The following is a 20204-nucleotide window of genomic DNA, read 5'->3' as shown; positions in this document are numbered from 1 at the left end:
TTAAATGATTCATATTTATATGGTTCTAAGCTCATATGTAATTTAATCCTTTTATTGTGTGTGAATATCTTTCGATCTCTTCAAGAATATTCGTTAGTAATCCTGTTGTGCAAAGTGTAAAACAACAACAAATGGCAGATAGTGTTGTACTCCTCGAGGTTTCTGAGAATTTCCCGGTGTTGTTTCATCCTTAAACGTAAGCTTTCCAACGGTTATTTTTAATCTCATGGTAACATTATCTCTGATATGTTTGTAGATTTTGTTTCCTACTCATCTCGTGTTTGTGGGGATAATTTCGTTGTAGTTTTCTGTGCAATGTTTATGTTTCATATCGATCTGTTCATTTAGAATTTCTTCAGGGTTATTTTGTGTGTGAATATCTTTCGATGTCTTCAAGAATATTCGTTAGTAATCCTTTTGTGCAAAGTGTAAAACTTCGACAGCCCTTTCTATAGTGTTCACTGTGTGCCGTTGTGTTTATAAGTGATGGAAGAAAGTGTGTTCTCTGTATCAAATACTGAAATTCTGTCTTAGATCGGAAGATGAATGCTAGCACATTTGAACCGGTAATATAATTTTGTGAACTTGCACTCGAGAGAAATAAAAGTTATATTAAAAATTAAAATCGCTGTTCTACATTATTGATCGTCTCAAGCCTAATGCAAGCCAGCAACATAATCTTTGTGAACCAAATTATGGTATTTTTTCTTTCTTTCTTTTCTTTGCGGACCAGTGAGGGGTTTGTAGCCCTTGTACTAACATGTGTGTACATCCGTGCCATACATACATATAGGCCACACACGTCCCTATCTCTGCTACGTCACGGGTAGAGACACCATTTCTAAGTCATGTGATGGAGGGCAGACAGCTGAGTTTCTGTCATTACGCGTTATGCGAAGTAGAGCCATCAGTTACAGCGTTTCTCATTTATAACTGAAGTCAAACACTGATTTTAACTGCTGAGCAATTTGTATTACTATTACACATGTAGTACTATTGTTCACTTCATTTCTCAGAAATTCTGGACGTTTATGCGGAGGCTGTCGTTTTTACATTTGAACTGATGAAAGCGTAACAAGCTGGAACAGTCTATTCCCTGCCCTTTATAAACAAGATATTTACAAAAGTTTCATATCAGCGCACACTCCGCTGCAGAGTGACAATCTAATTCTGGAAAGATCCCCCAGGCTGTGGCTAAGCCATGTCTCCGCAGTATCATTTCTTTCAGGAGTGCTAGTTCTGCAAGGTTCGCAGGAGAGCTTCTGTAAAGTTTGGAAGGTAGGAGACGAGGTACTGGCAGAAGTAAAGCTGTGAGAACCGGTTGTGAGTCGTGCTTCGGTAGCTCAGTTGGTAGAGCACTTGCCCGCGAAAGGCAAAGGTCCCGAGTTCGAGTCTCGGCCGGGCACACAGTTTTAATCTGCCAGGAAGTTTCATATTAGCGCACACTCCGCTGCAGAGTGAAAATCTCATTCTGGAAACATCCCCCAGGCTGTGGCTAAGCCATGTCTCCGCAGTATCCTTTCTTTCAAGAGTGCTAGTTCTGCAAGGTTCGCAGGAGAGCTTCTGTAAAGTTTGGAAGGTAGGAGACGAGGTACTGGCAGAAGTAAAGCTGTGAGAACCGGTCGTGAGTCGTGCTTCGGTAGCTCAGTTGGTAGAGCACTTGCCCGCGAGAGGCAAAGGTCCCGAGTTCGAGTCTCGGTCGGGCACACAGTTTTAATCTGCCAGGAAGTTTCATATCAGCGCACACTCCGCTGCAGAGTGAAAATCTCATTCTGGAAACATCCCCCAGGCTGTGGCTAAGCCATGTCTCCGCAGTATCCTTTCTTTCAGGAGTGCTAGTTCTGCAAGGTTCGCAGGGGAGCTTCTGTAAAGTTTGGAAGGTAGGAGACGAGGTACTGGCAGAAGTAAAGCTGTGAGAACCGGTCGTGAGTCGTGCTTCGGTAGCTCAGTTGGTAGAGCACTTGCCCGCGAAAGGCAAAGGTCCCGAGTTCGAGTCTCGGTCGGGCACACAGTTTTAATCTGCCAGGAAGTTTCATATCAGCGCACACTCCGCTGCAGAGTGAAAATCTCATTCTGGAAACATCCCCCAGGCTGTGGCTAAGCCATGTCTCCGCAGTATCCTTTCTTTCAGGAGTGCTAGTTCTGCAAGGTTCGCAGGGGAGCTTCTGTAAAGTTTGGAAGGTAGGAGACGAGGTACTGGCAGAAGTAAAGCTGTGAGAACCGGTTGTGAGTCGTGCTTCGGTAGCTCAGTTGGTAGAGCACTTGCCCGCGAAAGGCAAAGGTCCCGAGTTCGAGTCTCGGCCGGGCACACAGTTTTAATCTGCCAGGAAGTTTCATATCAGCGCACACTCCGCTGTAGAGTGAAAATCTCATTCAAGATATTTACAGTTGTTCAGCAAATTCCAGTATCTGTTTCACTGTGAGTCAGTTACAATGTAGTGACAAATGTCATGTTATGGCGATATGCACACGTACAGATGGCGGTAGCATTGAGTACGCAAAGTATAAAAGGGCACTTGGTTGGCAGGGCTGTCATTTGCACTCAGATGATTCGTGTGTAAAGGTTTACAACGTGCTTGTGCCGCACGACGGAAATTAAGAGACTTTGAACGCCAAATGGTAGTTGGAGTTAGACGTACGGGACCTTCCACTTCGGAAACCGTCAGGGAAGTCAGTATTCCCAGATCCACAGTGTCAAAAATGTGCCTAGAATACCAGATTTCAAGTTCTACGTCTCACCGTGGACAACACAGTGGCCGAAGGCTTTCACTTAACAACCGAGACCAGCGGCTTTGACTTACAAGGGAACCTCCCCATCGCACCCCCCTCAGATTTAGTTATAAGTTGGCACAGTGGATAGGCCTTGAAAAACTGAACACAGATCAATCGAGGAAACAGGAAGAAGTTGTGTGGAACTATAAAAAAAATATAAGCAAAATATACAAACTGAATAGTCCACGCGATGATAGGCAACATCAAGGACGATCTGAGCCCAGGAGAGCCGTGGTCCCGTGGTTAGCGTGAGCAGCTGCGGAACGAGAGATCCTTGGTTTAACTCTCCCCTCGAGCGAAAAATTTTTCTTTATTTTCGCAAAGTTATGATCTGTCCATTCGTTCATTTACGTCTCTGTTCACTGTAATAAGTTTAGTGCCCGTGATTTGCGACCGCACCGGAAAACCGTGCCATTAGTAGACGAAAGGACGTGCCTCTCCAATGGGAACCGAAAACATTTGATGGCAAGGTCATAGGTCAACCGATTCCTCCACAGGAAAACACGTCTGATATATTCTATACGACACTGGTGACGGCATGTGCGTCAGATGACAGGAATATGTTGTCGACCCACCTAACTTGTACACTTTGCGAATGGGTAAAAGGATTCTTCTACGTTGCCCGATTTAGGTTTTCTTGTGGATATGATAATTACTCCCAAAAAAGTGGTGAAAACATAAGAGTTTGTCACATAAACTGCAACAAATGAATCCAAAAGTCTCACAGTCGGACACTTTTCTCTGTGCTCTGTCAAAACATGTTTTTAACGTTTTCAAATTTTTCCGTGTGTAGACCGTCAAATCCTGCATATGTCCAAATAAATCTGGACATGTCCTGGAATTTTGGAGAGCGAAGTTGGTTATGTGTGAGTGCCTGGACTTTGATAATTCTCTGAAAATAAAAAATCAAACTTTTTGCTCGAAGGAAGTCTTGAACCAAGGACCTCTCATTTCGCAGGTGCTCACGCGAACCGCGGGACCACGGCGCTCCTGAGTTCTGTCTATCCTTGATGTTGTCTATCTTGCGCATGGACTACTCAGTTTGTATATTTTGCTTATTTTTTCATAGTTCCACACAACTTCTTCCTGTTTTCTCGACTGATCTGTGTTCAGTTTTTCAAGGTCTATCCACTGTGGCAACTTATAACTAAATCTGAGGGGGGTGCGATGGGGAGGTTCCCTTGTTAGAATTGTCGGTGGTAATAGACAAGCAACTCTGCGTGAAAGAATACCTGAAATCAATGTGGCACGTACCCCGAACATATTGGCGAAGTATGGCTTTAATGGGCCATGGCAGTAGACGATTCACTTGAATGCTTTTGCTAAGAGCACGACATGGCCAGCAGCGCCTCTCCTGGGCTCTTGACCATAACAGTTGGACCCTAGACGACTGGACAACGTTGGCTTGGTCAGATGAGTCCCTGTTTCACTTGGCAAGAGTCGATGGTAAGGCTCGATTGTGGTGCAGACACGAATCCATGCACCTAAGTTGTCAACGAGGCACTGTGCAAGCTGGTGGTGGAACCATAATGTTGTGAGCTGTGTTTACATGGAATGGACTGGATCCATAATGTTGTGGGCTGTGTTTACATCGAATGGACTGGATCCTCTGGTCGAACTGAGGCGATCATTGACTGGAAATAATTATATTCGACTACTTGGAGACCATTTGCAGTCATTCATGCATTTCATATTCCCAAACATGTCACCGGGAAGAATTGTTCGCAGTGGGTTTGAAGAACATTCTGGACAATTGGAGCGAATGGTATGGCCAGCCAGATCGCCCGACATGAATCCCACCGAATATTTGTGGGACATAATCGAGAAGGCAGGTCGTGCACAACATCCTGCACCGGCAACACTTTCGCGATTATGGACGGCTGTAGAGACAGCATAGCTCAGTATTTCTGCAGAGACTTCCAACGACTTGTTGAGTCCAGGAAACGTCGATTTATCGCACTACCGTGGGGGAAAAGCAGGTGCGACACGACATTTGGGGGTATCCCATGACTTCCGTCGCCTCATTGCAGTACACGACTTCCACAGGAGTAGAAGATGAAACATCACTTTGGAGGTAAACATTTACGACCTTGACCATGGTTTCCACGGTTTTAAGACCATGTTCTTCAGAATATGGAGGACGTAAAATCACCCTATCTATAGTCTGTGTGGGATTACTTTTATATACTGTATTTAAATGGTGACATGTACTACGGGTAGATAGAGTCAACGACTCCCACATTGACTATAGATAATGTGATTTTACGTCCTACATCTTCTGAAGAAGGCGGTTTGGAAACCGTCGAAACCATAGTCAAGGTTTAATTAATCTGTATTTTGCAACCGGATGATTTTTATGCCCCAGGGAAGTGTGGTAGGTCGGCTGTTGTTTTCTACCTACATAAATGATCTTTTGGATAGGGTGGATAGCAAGGTGCGGCTGTTTGCTGATGATGCTGTGATGTACGGGAAGGTGTCATCGTCGAGTGACTGTAGGAGGATACAAGATGACTTCGACAGGATTTGTGATTGGTGTAAAGAATGGTAGCTAATTCTAAATATAGATAAATGTAAATTAATGCAGATGAATAGGAAAAAGAATACTGTAATGTTTGAATACTCCATTAGTAGTGTAGCGCTTGACACAGTCATGTCGATTAAATATTTTGGCGTAACATTGCAGAGCGATATGAGGTGGGACAAGCATGTAATGGCAGTTGTGGGGAAGGCGGATAGTCGTCTTCGATTCATTGATAGAATTTTGGGAAGATGTGGTTCATCTGTAAAGGAGACCGCTTATAAAACCCTAATTCGACCTATTCTTGAGTACTGCTCGAGCGTTTGGGATCCCTATGAGGTCGGATTGAGGGAGGACGTAGAAGCAATTCAGAGGTGGGCAGCTAGATTTGTTACTGGTAGGTTCGATCATCACGCGAGTGTTACGGGAATGCTTCAGGAACTCAGGTGGGAGTCTCTAGAAGAAAGGAGGCGTTCTTTTCGTGAATCGCTACTGAGGAAATTTAGAGAACCAGCATTTGAGGCTGACTGCAGTACAGTTTTACTGCCGCCAACTTACATTTCGCGGAAAGACCCCACAGATAAGATAAGAGAGATTAGGGCTCGTGCAGAGGCATATAGGCAGTCATTTTTCCCTCGTTCTGTTTGGGAGTGGAACAGGGAGAGAAGATGCTAGTTGTGGTACGAGGTACCCTCCGCCACGCACCGTATGGTGGATTGCGGAGTATGTATGTATATGTAGATGTAGATTGTAATGCACTGAAGCTCTTGCATGTACAGTTGCTGAAGTACAGCCTTGATCAAAATCTTGAACAGTAGTTCAGAAGCCGTCCGGAAGTGGAGGCCGGTGCGAGTCTTGGTTTCAAGACAGTGACGTCATTCGTGGCCTATACCATCTATGATCAGATAAGGAATGCAAATCAGCCCACACCAGCTGGGCTTGGCACTGCACGTGTACCGTGAAACCGAAAGATCTGGGACCTCTCTTCGGAGAAGAATCAATTTTGTAACCTAAAGTGTACAGACATCCACAAGAAATTACCTTCCAAGACAGACTGCGCACCCTCGATGTGCAGACACTTGAAGTAACATCCCCCTCTCGCAGAACCTCACCCCCAATTACCCTGATTTCTACATGCAACCAACTTGATATCACAGTAGGTGACTTGAGGGCTCTAACTTCAATGGCACAGGGAGCCACTCTTCCCGGCGAAAATAGTTAGGGCACTGTTTACGTTATGGAGTTAACTGAAATCATGTGATTGGGAAACACTGTCAAAGTACAGGTTACGGCGGTACGACTGAGCAAAAGATTTTTTCCCTTTTAATTGTTGTGGCCTACAGTTCCAAGATTGGTCTGATGCAGATCTCCACGCTATGGTATCCTGTGGAAGCCTCTTCGCCTCTGCAGAACCACCTGAACCCTCATCCATCTGAAACTGCTTACTGTGTTAATTCTCCCCTTCCTCCACCACACACTTCCCATCATTACCTAACTGACAATTCTCTGATGCATCAGCATGTATTCTATCTACTGATCCCTCCTTTTAGTCATATTGTAACACACATGGGGCGGGTGCTGAAAAGTAATGCCTTCGAATTTTTGATTTTGTGCTCAATATACGTCGGGATATTAAATGCCATGCACAATATTCGGTCGACTTTCCTAGTTCCTTGTTGCAAGCAGCAGCCCTCTGCTGCTAAAGGGCTCCGAATAAATTCGAACGTTTCGTCCACACATGGCACTCCGTCTTCTTCAGCACGACAATGCCAGATCACACACGGGCGCTGTCACATCTGCAACAATCCTCACCTTTGGTTCACTGTCATATACGAGGGTTGTCCAGAAAGTAAGTTCCGATCGTTCGCGAAATGGAAACCACAGTGAAAACAGTTTGGTACACCTTCCACCTACATAGTCGCCGCTCCATCTTCGAGTTTTGTCGTAGTGTTGTATCAACTTTCTAATATCCTCGTCATAGAAAGCAGCCGCTTGTGCTTTCGGCCAGTTATCTGCACTGGTCTGCAGATCGTTGTCTGTGGAAAAATTTTGTCTTCATAGCCAGCGGTTCCTGTGAGCGGAGATGAGACTCAGGGGGAACCAGTTACGGACTGTATTGTGGGTGGTCAAACACTTCTCATCGGAAACGCTGCAGGAGCGTCTTCATTGCCCCTGCAGTGTGCGGCCGAGAATTGGCATGAAGAAGGAACTGCTCGACACTTGTTTTATGTGGACTGCATGTCACAGGCGAAATCTCTAACCAGGCCCTCATACTTGGCGGGGGACGCTATTCCCTACGCATCTTTTTGTGCTCACTGTTCACTCAAAACTGAAGAGAGCGGCGCGACACGCTCGACGGGCATACTAGAGACACTGCCCAACACATCTGTGCAAAGCTTTAACGGATTATCCCAGTGGTTTCCATTTCGCTACTGATCGGAACTTTCTTCCTGGACAGCCCTCGTATCATGCTCCATACAGCCCCTCTTGGGCCAGTTCAACTTGCATCTGTTTCCAGAACTTAAATAATACCTTCAAGGACTTCACTTTAATAGTGCTCATCTGATGCAAGCAGAGATCAGTTTGTGGCTCCGTCAACAGAGTCAAACATTCTACAGTGATGTTCTTCCTTTGAGAGAAAAGTGTTCGTCGCCAGGGTGACTATGTTTAGAATTAAATTTGTAGCCGAAAAGAATAAACATGTAGACTGTGAAGAAAGTTTGTTTTATTTTTAAAAGTGTTATAGGTTTTCACATACAAAATTCAGAGACAATACTGTTCAGCATACCCTAGTATTTTCTTTCTCCCCAGTTAGATTTTGTACCCATTCATTAATTATGCAATCTACCCATCTCCGGCGTTTCCTTTAGCACTGTACTTCAAAATCTTCAATCCGCTTCTTGTCCGAATTGTCTATTACCCACTTTTCACTTCCGTCAGTGGCTGCACTCTAGGCTTATACACTAAGAAAATACTTTCTAAATTTAAAATTGCATTAGATGTTAACGAATTTATATTTTGCACATATGATTCTCTTGCTATTGCCATTCTGAATTTTTATCCTCTCTATCCTATATATCAGTTATTTTCCTGCCCAAATAGAAAAAAAGCATGTACACTTTTAATGTCACATAGATCGATAACAACAAAAAACTCCACAATCAGCTCTCCATGCAATGTAATCAGTGTGGTCGATCATAACTACTTGCCCATTAATTCCTGATCGTGCTTCAAGCTTCTAAGTGAAATGTGACCATCATCCCTTTGTTACAGAGCAACTTTCCAGTCAGAGAACCGATCACTGATGCAGAGAGGGGACTTCCCGAAGACTGTTGCTGTAGTTTCTCCCTCAAGAAGGACTCCATCATCGATGCTCTCATGTGTCTGGTGAGTACATTATGAAATAAATTGTGATAGTGTTTAAAGTACTGTAGCTTCCTTGCATTGAGAACTTCAACCAGGCTCTATACTTCAGTACTCATCTCGAATTTTACCTGACAAACCTTGTTCTCTCGCTTTTTAAGCCATTAGCCTGTCCACTTGTTGGATGCTGTTCCATCTTTTCCTATCTTCTACTAACCGTTTCATTCCTAAGCAATTAGTACACCCAAACCACCCTAAAGTGTACTTCTCATATTCTAACTTTTTATGGTGTCAACTGAGTTCATGTGGGAGGGCAACATTGTCACAGAATAGGTTATTCCGGTATGACTGAGCAAAAAAAAAAAAAAAAAAAAAATATATATATATATATATATATATATATATATATATATATTTGCTTTTCCTTCTTGTGGTCTACAGTTCGAAGACTGGTAGCATGCAGCTCTCCACCCTAGTAAATTTTGTGGAAGCCTCTTGGCCTCTGCAGAACCACTGTAACCAAAATCCATCCCAAGCTGTTTACGTATTGATAACTTATTTCTACCCCCACCCCACAGCACACATTTCCTTCCATTACCAAACTGGTAACTCTTTGATGCCTCAGTATTCTATCTACTGATTCCTCCTTTTAGTCAAATTGAAACACGTACGGGGCCGAGATGAAAAATACTACCTTCGTATTTCTCATTTTTTTCTCAGTATCGGCAGAGATATTACGTATCATGCACATTACTCGGCCGACTTTTCCGCTTCGTTGGGACAAGTTGCAAACGTCTGCTACCAGGCGGCTTCGAACTGTAGCGTGTAACGTAACCATGTCGGTGCTTGAGAAGTAGTTTATAAAACTGAAAGCGCGAATTCGAAGGTTTTATCCACACATGAAACTCCCTCTTCTTCAGCATGACAGTGCTAGACCACACATGAGCGCTGCGAAATCTTCAACAATCCGTGCCTTGTTTTCGCTGTCACAGATCGTGCTGCACACAGTTCAAACATGGCCCCATACGACTGTCACCTGTTCCCAGAACTTCAATAATACCATCAAGGACTTCACTTTGGTAGTGCCGAAACGGTGCAAGCAGAGTTAAGGTTGTGGCTCCATCAGCATAGTCAGATATTCATAGTGACGGTATTTCTTAGGGAGAAAAGTGTTCGTCACCTAGGTGAATATGTTGAGAAATAAATATGCAGAAATTAACGATAAAGATGTAGGCTTAATAAAGTTTATTTTATTTAAAAACCCTTTATGTGTTTTCACATACAAAGTTCAGAGACTATTTCGCACGCCTTCGTATTTCTTTTCTCCGCAAATAGATTCAGTACCTCTTCATTAACGTGCAGTCTACCCATCTCCAGCATCTCCTTTAGCGTACTATTTGAAAATCTACTCTCTTCTTGTCTGAATTATTATTCACGCTACACTTACGTCAATGGCTACACTCTAGGCTAATATGTTCAGAAAAGACTTCCTAAATTTTATACTTATATTACATCTTGCTATTGCCACTCCGTCACGTTCCAACTTAAATTCAAAACATCTGTTGAATGATCAACTTGCATTAAAAAGAGACACTATTTTGATTTTATATCATCTCTTACAAAATGTGAAAATTAGCCTATTCCTTTTGTATAGTCGGCCGTGCGGTTCTAGGCGCTACAGTCTGGAGCCGCGTAACCGCTACGGTCGCAGGTTCGAATCCTGCCTCGGGCATGGGTGTGTGTGATGTCCTTAGATTAGTAAGGTTTAAGTAGTTCTACGTTCTAGGGGACTGATGACCTCAGATGTTAAGTCCCATAGTGCTCAGAGCCATTTGAACCATTCTTCCTTTACCAAAGTTAGATTTACTAGAAGGAGTGCAGATTATCTTTCAGTTAGTGTTGTGCCTACACAGAGGTGGCAGAGTACTTGTACTTCCACACCACATCTCTCATTTTGAAAAAAAAAAAGTCTTAATAGATCGGTAACAATAAGAAAACTACACAGTCAGCTGTCCACCTGTAGGTACCAGGCTTGTGCAGTGGACTCAGTGCGGTCAATCTTCTCTCATAACTATCTGACCATTTAATTCCTGCATGTGCTTAAAGCCTCTGAATCAAACGTGCCAATCATACCTTTGTTACAGAGCTACTTCCCAGTCAAAAAACCTACCACTGTTGCGGAGGTGGTAGCCCTCAACGATTGGTGCTGTGGACTGTCCCTCGAGACGGGCGCCATGATCGCTGGTGTCCTGTTTCTGGTGAGTACATTAGAAAAATAAACCATGATAGTGGTTAAAGTACAGCAACTTCCTTGCATTGATTACTTCACCCAGGTGCTGTACTTCAGTAGTGACCTCATCTCCAGTTTCACCTGAAAATCATTTTTTAAGCCATCAGAATTTTCCTAAGTTCTGCTAACCCTTTCATTCTCACATAACTATTACACACACCACACTCTATAATTTAACTTTTGTATCGTACCTTTTCCATGGTGTCAACTGAGTTTATTTATTTAGCGTATGGCTAATACAGACATATCATGAAATTACATATACATATGTACATATTGACACACAAGAAACTTAAGTTTGTCTTTACAACTGAATATCCAGTCGTTCAATCCAGCGCACTGCATCTGGAGTTGCTAGCAGGAAGTCCTCTTCAGCACTGTGATAGGCTCGAATCCTGCATTCACTGACAATGTGGTGAACAGTCTGGTATGGAGCCCCGCAGTCACAAGCTGGATCAGGCAGCTTCTTCCACTTAAAGAGAGCATCCCTGCATCGCCCATGGCTGGTACGGATTCTGTTGAGAGTAGACCACATCTTGCGTGGTAAGTCGAATCCACTTGGAAGTTTAGCACCTGAGAAGATGTTATGCAGGTGCACATCTGTCACTGCTTCCCACCGACCTTTCCATTCTTCAAGAGGTTTGAAATTCTTAGCAACCATGTCAGCAGCATCGCACAGAGTTGGATGACGTGATTTCAGTCTCTTGCGATTTAAAAGTGGCAGGTCGCTATGCACGGGTAGAATTCCTGGAGATCTTCTGGAATTCTATCATAAGGGCAGTACATCTGCGTAGATCAGGAGGCATTATACCGGTTAACGGTGGAAGCCAACAAACTGGAGTAGATCTGATTGTGCCAGATATTATGCGCATTGTCGTATTCAGCTGGGTATCAACAAGCCTTGTATGATTACTATTCATCCAAACAGGTGCACAATACTCAGCACTTGAGTATACCAAGCCCAGAGCTGAAGTTCGCAGGGTGGTTGCTGAAGATCCCCAGGTAGTTCCGCATAGCTTATGGAGGATGTTGTTTCGAGTCCTCAGCTTTTGAGCTAAGTTAAGAAGGTGTTGTTTGAAGCATAGTGTACGATCCAGGATGACACCAAGATATTTTGGGTTCCAGTTGTGACGAAGAATTCTGCCTCTGAAACTTACCTCCAGTTTTACGTTCGCCAACTGGTTATTTAGATGGAAGCAACACACTTCTGTTTTACTCACAATGGGTTGGAGTCTCCAGATTTTGAAGTAATTGTCTAATGCAGACAGGTCATTGGCTAAAATCTCTTCTGTTGTCTTCATTTCCTGGTGTTTGACGGCTAGAGCCAGGTCATCGGCATAGCAGTATTTTCTGGACGAAGCATCAGGTAGATCAGATATAGGTTGAACAGTAAGGGTGAGAGAACTGATCCTTGAGGCAATCCGTTGTTCAGCTTCCTCTCCTTACTTATGTTGCTTCCAGTGATTACCTGGAACTTCCGATCACTTAGCATGCTGTTAATCAGTCGAGCCATTGTTCTGCAGGGTATGATGCGGAGAAATTTGTAGATCAGGCCTTCCCTCCACACAGTGTCGAAGGCAGCAGTTAGATCAACAAATGCCACAGATGTTTTCTGCTTCATTTGGTATCGATGAAGGATGTGAGAGACAATACTTGGTCGCAGCAGCTACGCCCTGGTCTGAAGCCTGCCTGGTCAACTGGAACGTTCTCTAAGATAGCGCTACTTATTCTGTTATATATTAGCCTTTCAAAAAGCTTGTAGCAGCAGCTGAGTAGGGAAATGGGGCGATAGTTTTCTACGTTGTTGCTGGGTTTGCCAGGTTTCAGAACAGATATTATCTTCACCTTTTTAAACTCAGATGGAAGTTGACCAGTCAGCAGGATGTCGGTGAAGAATTCTGCCAGCCATTTCTTAGCTTTTCCTCCCATATGGATCAGGAATTCTGGGTGGATACCATCGAATCCAGGTGCCTTAAGAGGTTTGAGGTCCTTCAGTCCAGAGTCAATGTCTGAAACTATGAAGGGATGGGTATACTCAGATGAGGGAGATGCCTTCTTTTTAAGGTCACGAAGCTGTCGTCTGATATGTCTTGTATGTTTCTTGTCAGGAGGTACTCTTGAGGTGTTAATGATGTGGGAAGCAATTTGGTCTGGTCTGCATGCTGGTGCACTTCCTCCCAGTTTTCTCAGAAGACTCCATGCTTTCCTGCTCGAGTGGGTAAAGTCCATAGTTTTGACTGTTTCTGCCCATTTCTGCCTCCGAGCTGAGTAGTACACAGAGACGACAAGAGTCATGGGATACGTGCTAATATCGTGTCAGACATCCTTTTGACTCGCGTAGTTCTGCACCTCGACGTGGCATGGACCGAACAAGTCGTTGTAAGTCCCCTGCAGAAATGTTGACCTGCGCTGCCTCTATGCGCGCGAGCTCCGTCTTCAGGCCACAAGTGGCCCAACGGGACCATCCGACCGCCGTGTCATCCTTGGATGAGGATGCGGATAGGAGGGGCGTGTGGTCAGCACACCGCTCTCCCGGTCGTTATGATTATTTTCTTTGACCGGAGCCGCTACTATTCGGTCGAGTAGCTCCTCAACCGGCATCATGAAACTGAGTACACCCTGAAAAATGGCAACAGCGCATGACAGCCCGTATGGTCACCCATCCAAGTGCCGGCCACGCCCGACAGTGTTTAACTTCGGTGATCTGACGAGAACCAGTGTATCGACTGCGGCAAGGCCGTTGCCTTTGCTGCCTCTATAGTCGTCTATAATTGTGAACGTATTGACAGTGCAGCATTTTGTACACGAACTACCTCTTGATTATGTCGTATAAATGTTGAATGGGATTTGTGTCGGATGATCTGCGTGGCCAAATCATTCGCTCGAATTGGCCAGAATGGCGATCAAACCAATCGCGAGGCACGGTGACATGGTGCGTTGTCATCCATTAAAATTTCCATCATTGTTTGGGAACACGAAGACTACGAATGGCTGCAAATGGTGTCCAAGTAGACAAATGTAACCATTTCCAATCAATGATCGCTTCAGTTTGACCAGAAGACTCGGTCGATTTCATGTGAACACAGTCGACACCATTATGTAATCACCATGAGCTTGTTACCAACTTACCAACTTAGCAATCATATACAACCGCTCGCTCACCGATAGATCTGTACCTACAGATTGGAAAATTGTGCAGGTCGCACCAGTGTTTAAGAAGGGTAGTAGGAGTAATCCATCGAACTAAAGACCTATATCATTGACGTCGGTTTGCCGTAGGGTTCTGGAGCATATACTGTATTCAAACATTATGAATCACCTCGAAGGGAACGATCTATTGATATTAATCAGCATGGTTTCAGAAAACATCGTTCTTGTGCAACGCAGCTAGCTCTTTATTCGCACGAAGTAATGGCCGCTATCGACAGGGTATCTCAAGGTGATTCCGTATTTCTAGATTTCCGGAAAGCTTTTGACACCGTTCCTCACAAGCGACTTCTAATCAAGCTGCGGGCCTATGGGGTATCGTTTCAGTTGTGCGACTGGATTCGTGATTTCCTGTCAGGAAGGTCGCAGTTCGTAGTAATAGACGACGAATCATCGAGTAAAAGTGAAGTGATATCAGGTGTTCCCCAGGGAAGCGTCCTGGCACCTCTGCTGTTCCTGATCTACATAAATGACCTGGGTGACAATCTGAGCAGTTCTCTTAGGTTGTTCGCAGATGATGCTGTAATTTACCGTCTAGTATGGTCATCCGAAGACCAGTATCAGTTGCAAAGCGATTTAGAAAAGATTTCTGTATGGTGTGGCAGGTGGCAGTTGACGCTAAATAACGAAAAGTGTGAGGCGATCCACATGAGTTCCAAAAGAAATCCGTTGGAATTCGATTACTCGATAAATAGTACAATTCTCAAGGCTGTCAATTCAACTAAGTACCTGGGTGTTAAAATTACGAACAACTGTAGTTGGAAAGAGCACATAGATAATATTGTGGGGAAGGCGAGCCAAAGGTTGCGTTTCCTTGGCAGGACACTTAGAAGATGCAACAAGTCCATTAAAGAGACAGCTTACACTACACTCGTTCGTCCTCTGTTAGAATATTGCTGCGCGGTGTGGGATTCTTACCAGGTGGGATTGACGAAGGACATCGAAAGGGTGCAAAAAAGGGCAGCTCGTTTTGTATTATCACGTAATAGGGGAGAGAGTGTGGCAGATATGATACGGGAATTGGGATGGAAGTCATTAAATCAAAGACGTTTCTCGTCGCGGCGAGATCTACTGTATTTACGAAATTTCAGTCACCAACATTCTCTTCCGAATGCGAAAATATTTTGTTGAGCCCAACCTACATAGCTAGGAATGATCATCAAAATAAAATAAGAGAAATCACAACTCGAACAGAAAGGTTTAGGTGTTCGTTTTTCCCGCGCGCTGTTCGGGAGTTTAATGGTAGAGAAATAGTATGATTGTGGTTCGATGAACCCTCTACCAAGCACTTAAATGTGAATTGCAGAGTAGTCATGTAGATGTAGCTGGGTACGTGGATTTGTGGTGTCTACGCCACATTCGAAGCCTACCATCAGCTCGTACCAAATAAGATAGGGACTCATCTGACCAGACCACTGTTTTTCAGTCCAACCAATAGGCTCACGAGTCCAGGAGAGGATGTTGATCAAACCAATCGCGAGGCACGGTGACATGGCGCGTTGTCATCCATAAAATTTCCATCGTTGTTTGGGAACACGAAGACCTGAACGGCTGCAAATGGGGTCCAAGTAGCCGAGTATAAGCATTTCCAATCAATGATCGCTTCAGTTGGACCAGAAGACCTAGTCGATTTCATGTGCACAACGTCCACACCATTATGTAACCAACCACCATAAGCTTGTTGCCAACTTGGGTCCGTGGATTTGTGGTGTCTACGCCACATTCGCAGCCTACCATCAGCTCGTACCAACTAAGATAGGGACTCATCTGACCAGACCACTGTTTTTCAGTCCAACCAATAGGCTCACGAGTCCAGGAGAGGATGTTGATCAAACCAATCGCGAGGCACGGTGACAAGGCGCGTTGTCATCCATAAAATTTCCATCGTTGTTTGGGAACACGAAGACCATGAACGGCTGCAAATGGTGTCCAAGTAGCCGAGTATAAGCAATTCCAATCAATGATCGCTTCAGTTGGACCAGAAGACCCAGTCGATTTCATGTGCACAACGTCCACACCATTATGTAACCAACCACCATGAGCTTGTTGCCAACTTGGGTCCGTGGATTCGTGGTGTCTACGCCACATTCGCAGCCTACCATCAGCTCGTACCAACTAAGATAGGGACTCATCTGACCAGACCACTGTTTTTCAGTCCAACCAATAGGCTCACGAGTCCAGGAGAGGATGTTGATCAAACCAATCGCGAGGCACGGTGACAAGGCGCGTTGTCATCCATAAAATTTCCATCGTTGTTTGGGAACACGAAGACCATGAACGGCTGCAAATGGTGTCCAAGTAGCCGAGTATAAGCATTTCCAATCAATGATCGCTTCAGTTGGACCAGAAGACCCAGTCGATTTCATGTGCACAACGTCCACACCATTATGTAACCAACCACCATGAGCTTGTTGCCAACTTGGGTCCGTGGATTCGTGGTGTCTACGCCACATTCGCAGCCTACCATCAGCTCGTACCAACTAAGATAGGGACTCATCTGACCAGACCACTGTTTTTCAGTCCAACCAATAGGCTCACGAGTCCAGGAGAGGATGTTGATCAAACCAATCGCGAGGCACGGTGACAAGGCGCGTTGTCATCCATAAAATTTCCATCGTTGTTTGGGAACACGAAGACCATGAACGGCTGCAAATGGTGTCCAAGTAGCCGAGTATAAGCAATTCCAATCAATGATCGCTTCAGTTGGACCAGAAGACCCAGTCGATTTCATGTGCACAACATCCACACCATTATGTAACCAACCACCATGAGCTTGTTGCCAACTTGGGTCCGTGGATTCGTGGTGTCTACGCCACATTCGCAGCCTACCATCAGCTCGTACCAACTAAGATAGGGACTCATCTGACCAGACCACTGTTTTTCAGTCCAACCAATAGGCTCACGAGTCCAGGAGAGGATGTTGATCAAACCAATCGCGAGGCACGGTGACAAGGCGCGTTGTCATCCATAAAATTTCCATCGTTGTTTGGGAACACGAAGACCATGAACGGCTGCAAATGGTGTCCAAGTAGCCGAGTATAAGCATTTCCAATCAATGATCGCTTCAGTTGGACCAGAAGACCCAGTCGATTTCATGTGCACAACGTCCACACCATTATGTAACCAACCACCATGAGCTTGTTGCCAACTTGGGTCCGTGGATTCGTGGTGTCTACGCCACATTCGCAGCCTACCATCAGCTCGTACCAACTAAGATAGGGACTCATCTGACCAGACCACTGTTTTTCAGTCCAACCAATAGGCTCACGAGTCCAGGAGAGGATGTTGATCAAACCAATCGCGAGGCACGGTGACAAGGCGCGTTGTCATCCATAAAATTTCCATCGTTGTTTGGGAACACGAAGACCATGAACGGCTGCAAATGGTGTCCAAGTAGCCGAGTATAAGCATTTCCAATCAATGATCGCTTCAGTTGGACCAGAAGACCCAGTCGATTTCATGTGCACAACGTCCACACCATTATGTAACCAACCACCATGAGCTTGTTGCCAACTTGGGTCCGTGGATTCGTGGTGTCTACGCCACATTCTAACCCTACCATCAGCTCGTACCAACTAAGATAGGGACACATCTTACCAGACCAACGTTTTTCAGTGCAACCGACAGGGTCACGAGCCCGGGAGAGGCTCCTAAAGCCGTCGGCACACGGACCGTGCTGTCGAACGTTAACGTTGAGCGTGCCAAGTTCAACGTGCTGCTGAACGCTCAGGAACGATGCGACTTGTGCATACGGTACGTGGGCCCCAACGTGGTATACGCGATCGCAGCGCACTCCAGCGGCACTTGAGGGATGCTTGTAGTTCGTAAATCACACTGTTTACTCAACGGGCGCGCGTAAAATTCCCACGTTAGCTCTATTAAAACGCACATTTCCTGCATTGTGCACGAAAAGGAAAGTACCATGTCCAATCAATAAGGACACAGGTTTATAAAAGTTCCATTACAAACAGTGCGGTACAAATTTGGAATACTTCTCTGCATAAGATAAACATTATGTCATCATTCCCACATTTTAGTAAAACCCCAAGGTCAGTCATACTTGATCAGTGTTCCTACCCAGTAGCAGAATCTTTGCAACGTGTGAATTACGAAGTGAAACAGAAAAAAGAACAAAATATCTTTATACAAGTAGCGCAAGCTGTCCTGTAGATTAAGCCAATCGAACAAATTCACCCCTCAAAAAAAGGTGAACTTATATTTACATAACATCAAATATTATAGTACATACTTACATTAAACTAATAATGAAGTATCAGAACCCAACAAAAACGCGAATGTTAGGAAAAAAATTTGGAAGTGGCAAATAATCATGAGCAGTGACGCTAGTCACTACGCTACAACAAGAACATTTTCCAGTTCCCTAATCATAGTATGTTAGCTCGTGCAGAAAACCTTAATCGTAGATATGTTACTAATTGAAGTTTAATTATAACAAATTGTACCAAGAACATTGTGTTTTGGGTAGATCTTCAGTGTGTCGTTGGCTTCAAATAGCCTACTCTCATAATATGCAAGTTACAATAATAATTTTGGCACGAATACGATGTTTCTCATTATTTTATTGGAACGAATCACACAGTTAACAATGGTTTTTTTTGGTGATTCTCAATTTGCTGGTGCTCAGAAACGGCATATATACATATAGGCTTGAAATGAATGCCAATATGGCGCCTCACAACTCTGTACTGAAGGGAGACGTCGTGTGTCTGACGTAGGTGCCGTTGTGCCATCTCATTGGTCAACGCTCAGACGCACGCTCAGAATATCTGACATGCCAGATATTGCTCTGCACGTTCGGAAAGACTCCCGAACGGGCTATTCCACGCTATGACGTCAGAAACTCGGCACGCTCAACGCTCAACGTTCGGATGCACGGTCCGTGTGCCGACGGCTCAACAGATACGTTCGACGTACGTCCCACATCGATTTAGGCGGTTACTTCACGCAGTGTTGCTTGTCTGTCAGCACTGACAACTGACAACCACACCCAAACGCCGCTGCTCACATTCGTTAACTGGGTGCCGTCGGACTTTGCATTGTCCATGATGAGAGGTAGTGCCTGAAACTTGGTACCCTCGGCACACTTTTGACACTGTGGATCTTGGCACACTAAATTCGCTAACGATTTACGAAATGGAATGTCCCATGTATCTAGCTCCAACTACCGTTGTGCGTACAGAGTTTGTTAAATCCCGCCCTGCGCCCATATTCGCGTCAGAAACTTTTTCACATGAATTACCTGAGTACAAATGACAGCTCCGCCAACGCACTGCCCTTTCATACGTTGTGTACGCGTATCTGCCGCCATTTTCATTTGTGCTCATGGCTGTCCCATGACTTTTCTCACCTCACTGTAAATGCCTCTCTACTGCATCTTCCAGTGCCAGACAAACTACTCCTGGATGCCATAGTATATATCCCACCAACGATTCCATTTTTCTGTTTCAGTCTTACCGCAGATTTCATTCAATTTTGAACTTTAGCTGCATATCGAATTTTTAACATCATTCGAAAGCACTCGATTTCAAATGCTTGAAGGCCCTACTTCTCGGGGTTTACAGCAACCCATGTTTCATTTCTGCATGGTCCCGCTTTCCCGATGTGTACTTCAGTACTGTGATTTCTCAGTTCTGTATCATCTTCTTGCTTCTAGAGAGCTATTTTACTGAAGGAAGGCTGCCTTCTTTGTTTTGGGGATCCTGTCCAGTCTTCCAAACTACAATGGTGATGTGTATCAATCGTCTTCCACCACTTCGTCATTACCTACTTGGTGTTAACAAATTCGCTGTTTCACCTCTAACTCATTACCTCCATTTTGTTATGTTTGCCTGCAACTTATATTCTGTGTTAAGTGTTGCTTTCCGTCCTTTTCCACAGTCCTCTGAAGTCCTTCTTACATCCAGGTAGAAAGGCTATATCACCTGCTATATGTAGTTCCCCTTTCATATTTATATCCATCACAAATCTGTCCTATACTAACAGTCTGTCGTATACTAACAATTTACAATTGTATAAGAAGTGCACATTCACTTG

At 44.5% G+C, this 20204-nt stretch overlaps 1 protein-coding gene, 2 non-coding genes and 1 pseudogene across 6 annotated transcripts in view; 3 read left to right on the top strand and 1 right to left on the bottom strand.

The window, feature by feature from the left end:
- Nucleotides 1–20204, top strand: part of LOC126210303 (uncharacterized) — a 120024-nt gene that overhangs the window by 44009 nt on the left and 55811 nt on the right. For all 4 annotated transcript variants that reach the window (XM_049939501.1, XM_049939499.1, XM_049939500.1 and 1 more), the window contains 2 exons: nucleotides 8564–8677; nucleotides 10798–10911. In XM_049939501.1, coding sequence (XP_049795458.1) covers nucleotides 8564–8677; nucleotides 10798–10911 — 228 coding nt within the window. The remainder of the gene's footprint in view (nucleotides 1–8563; nucleotides 8678–10797; nucleotides 10912–20204) is intronic.
- Trnas-cga (transfer RNA serine (anticodon CGA)) lies at nucleotides 1332–1406 on the top strand. Its single transcript has one exon. It is a non-coding gene; the product is annotated as a tRNA-Ser (tRNA).
- On the top strand, nucleotides 2235–2309 carry Trnas-cga (transfer RNA serine (anticodon CGA)). Its single transcript has one exon. It is a non-coding gene; the product is annotated as a tRNA-Ser (tRNA).
- LOC126210993 (5S ribosomal RNA) lies at nucleotides 13571–13688 on the bottom strand (annotated as a pseudogene).

The sequence above is a fragment of the Schistocerca nitens genome, chromosome 10, assembly GCF_023898315.1.
Source record: "Schistocerca nitens isolate TAMUIC-IGC-003100 chromosome 10, iqSchNite1.1, whole genome shotgun sequence".
In the NCBI taxonomy this organism is placed as follows: Eukaryota; Metazoa; Arthropoda; class Insecta; order Orthoptera; family Acrididae; genus Schistocerca; species Schistocerca nitens.
This window is presented reverse-complemented; position numbering and strand designations above follow the sequence as displayed.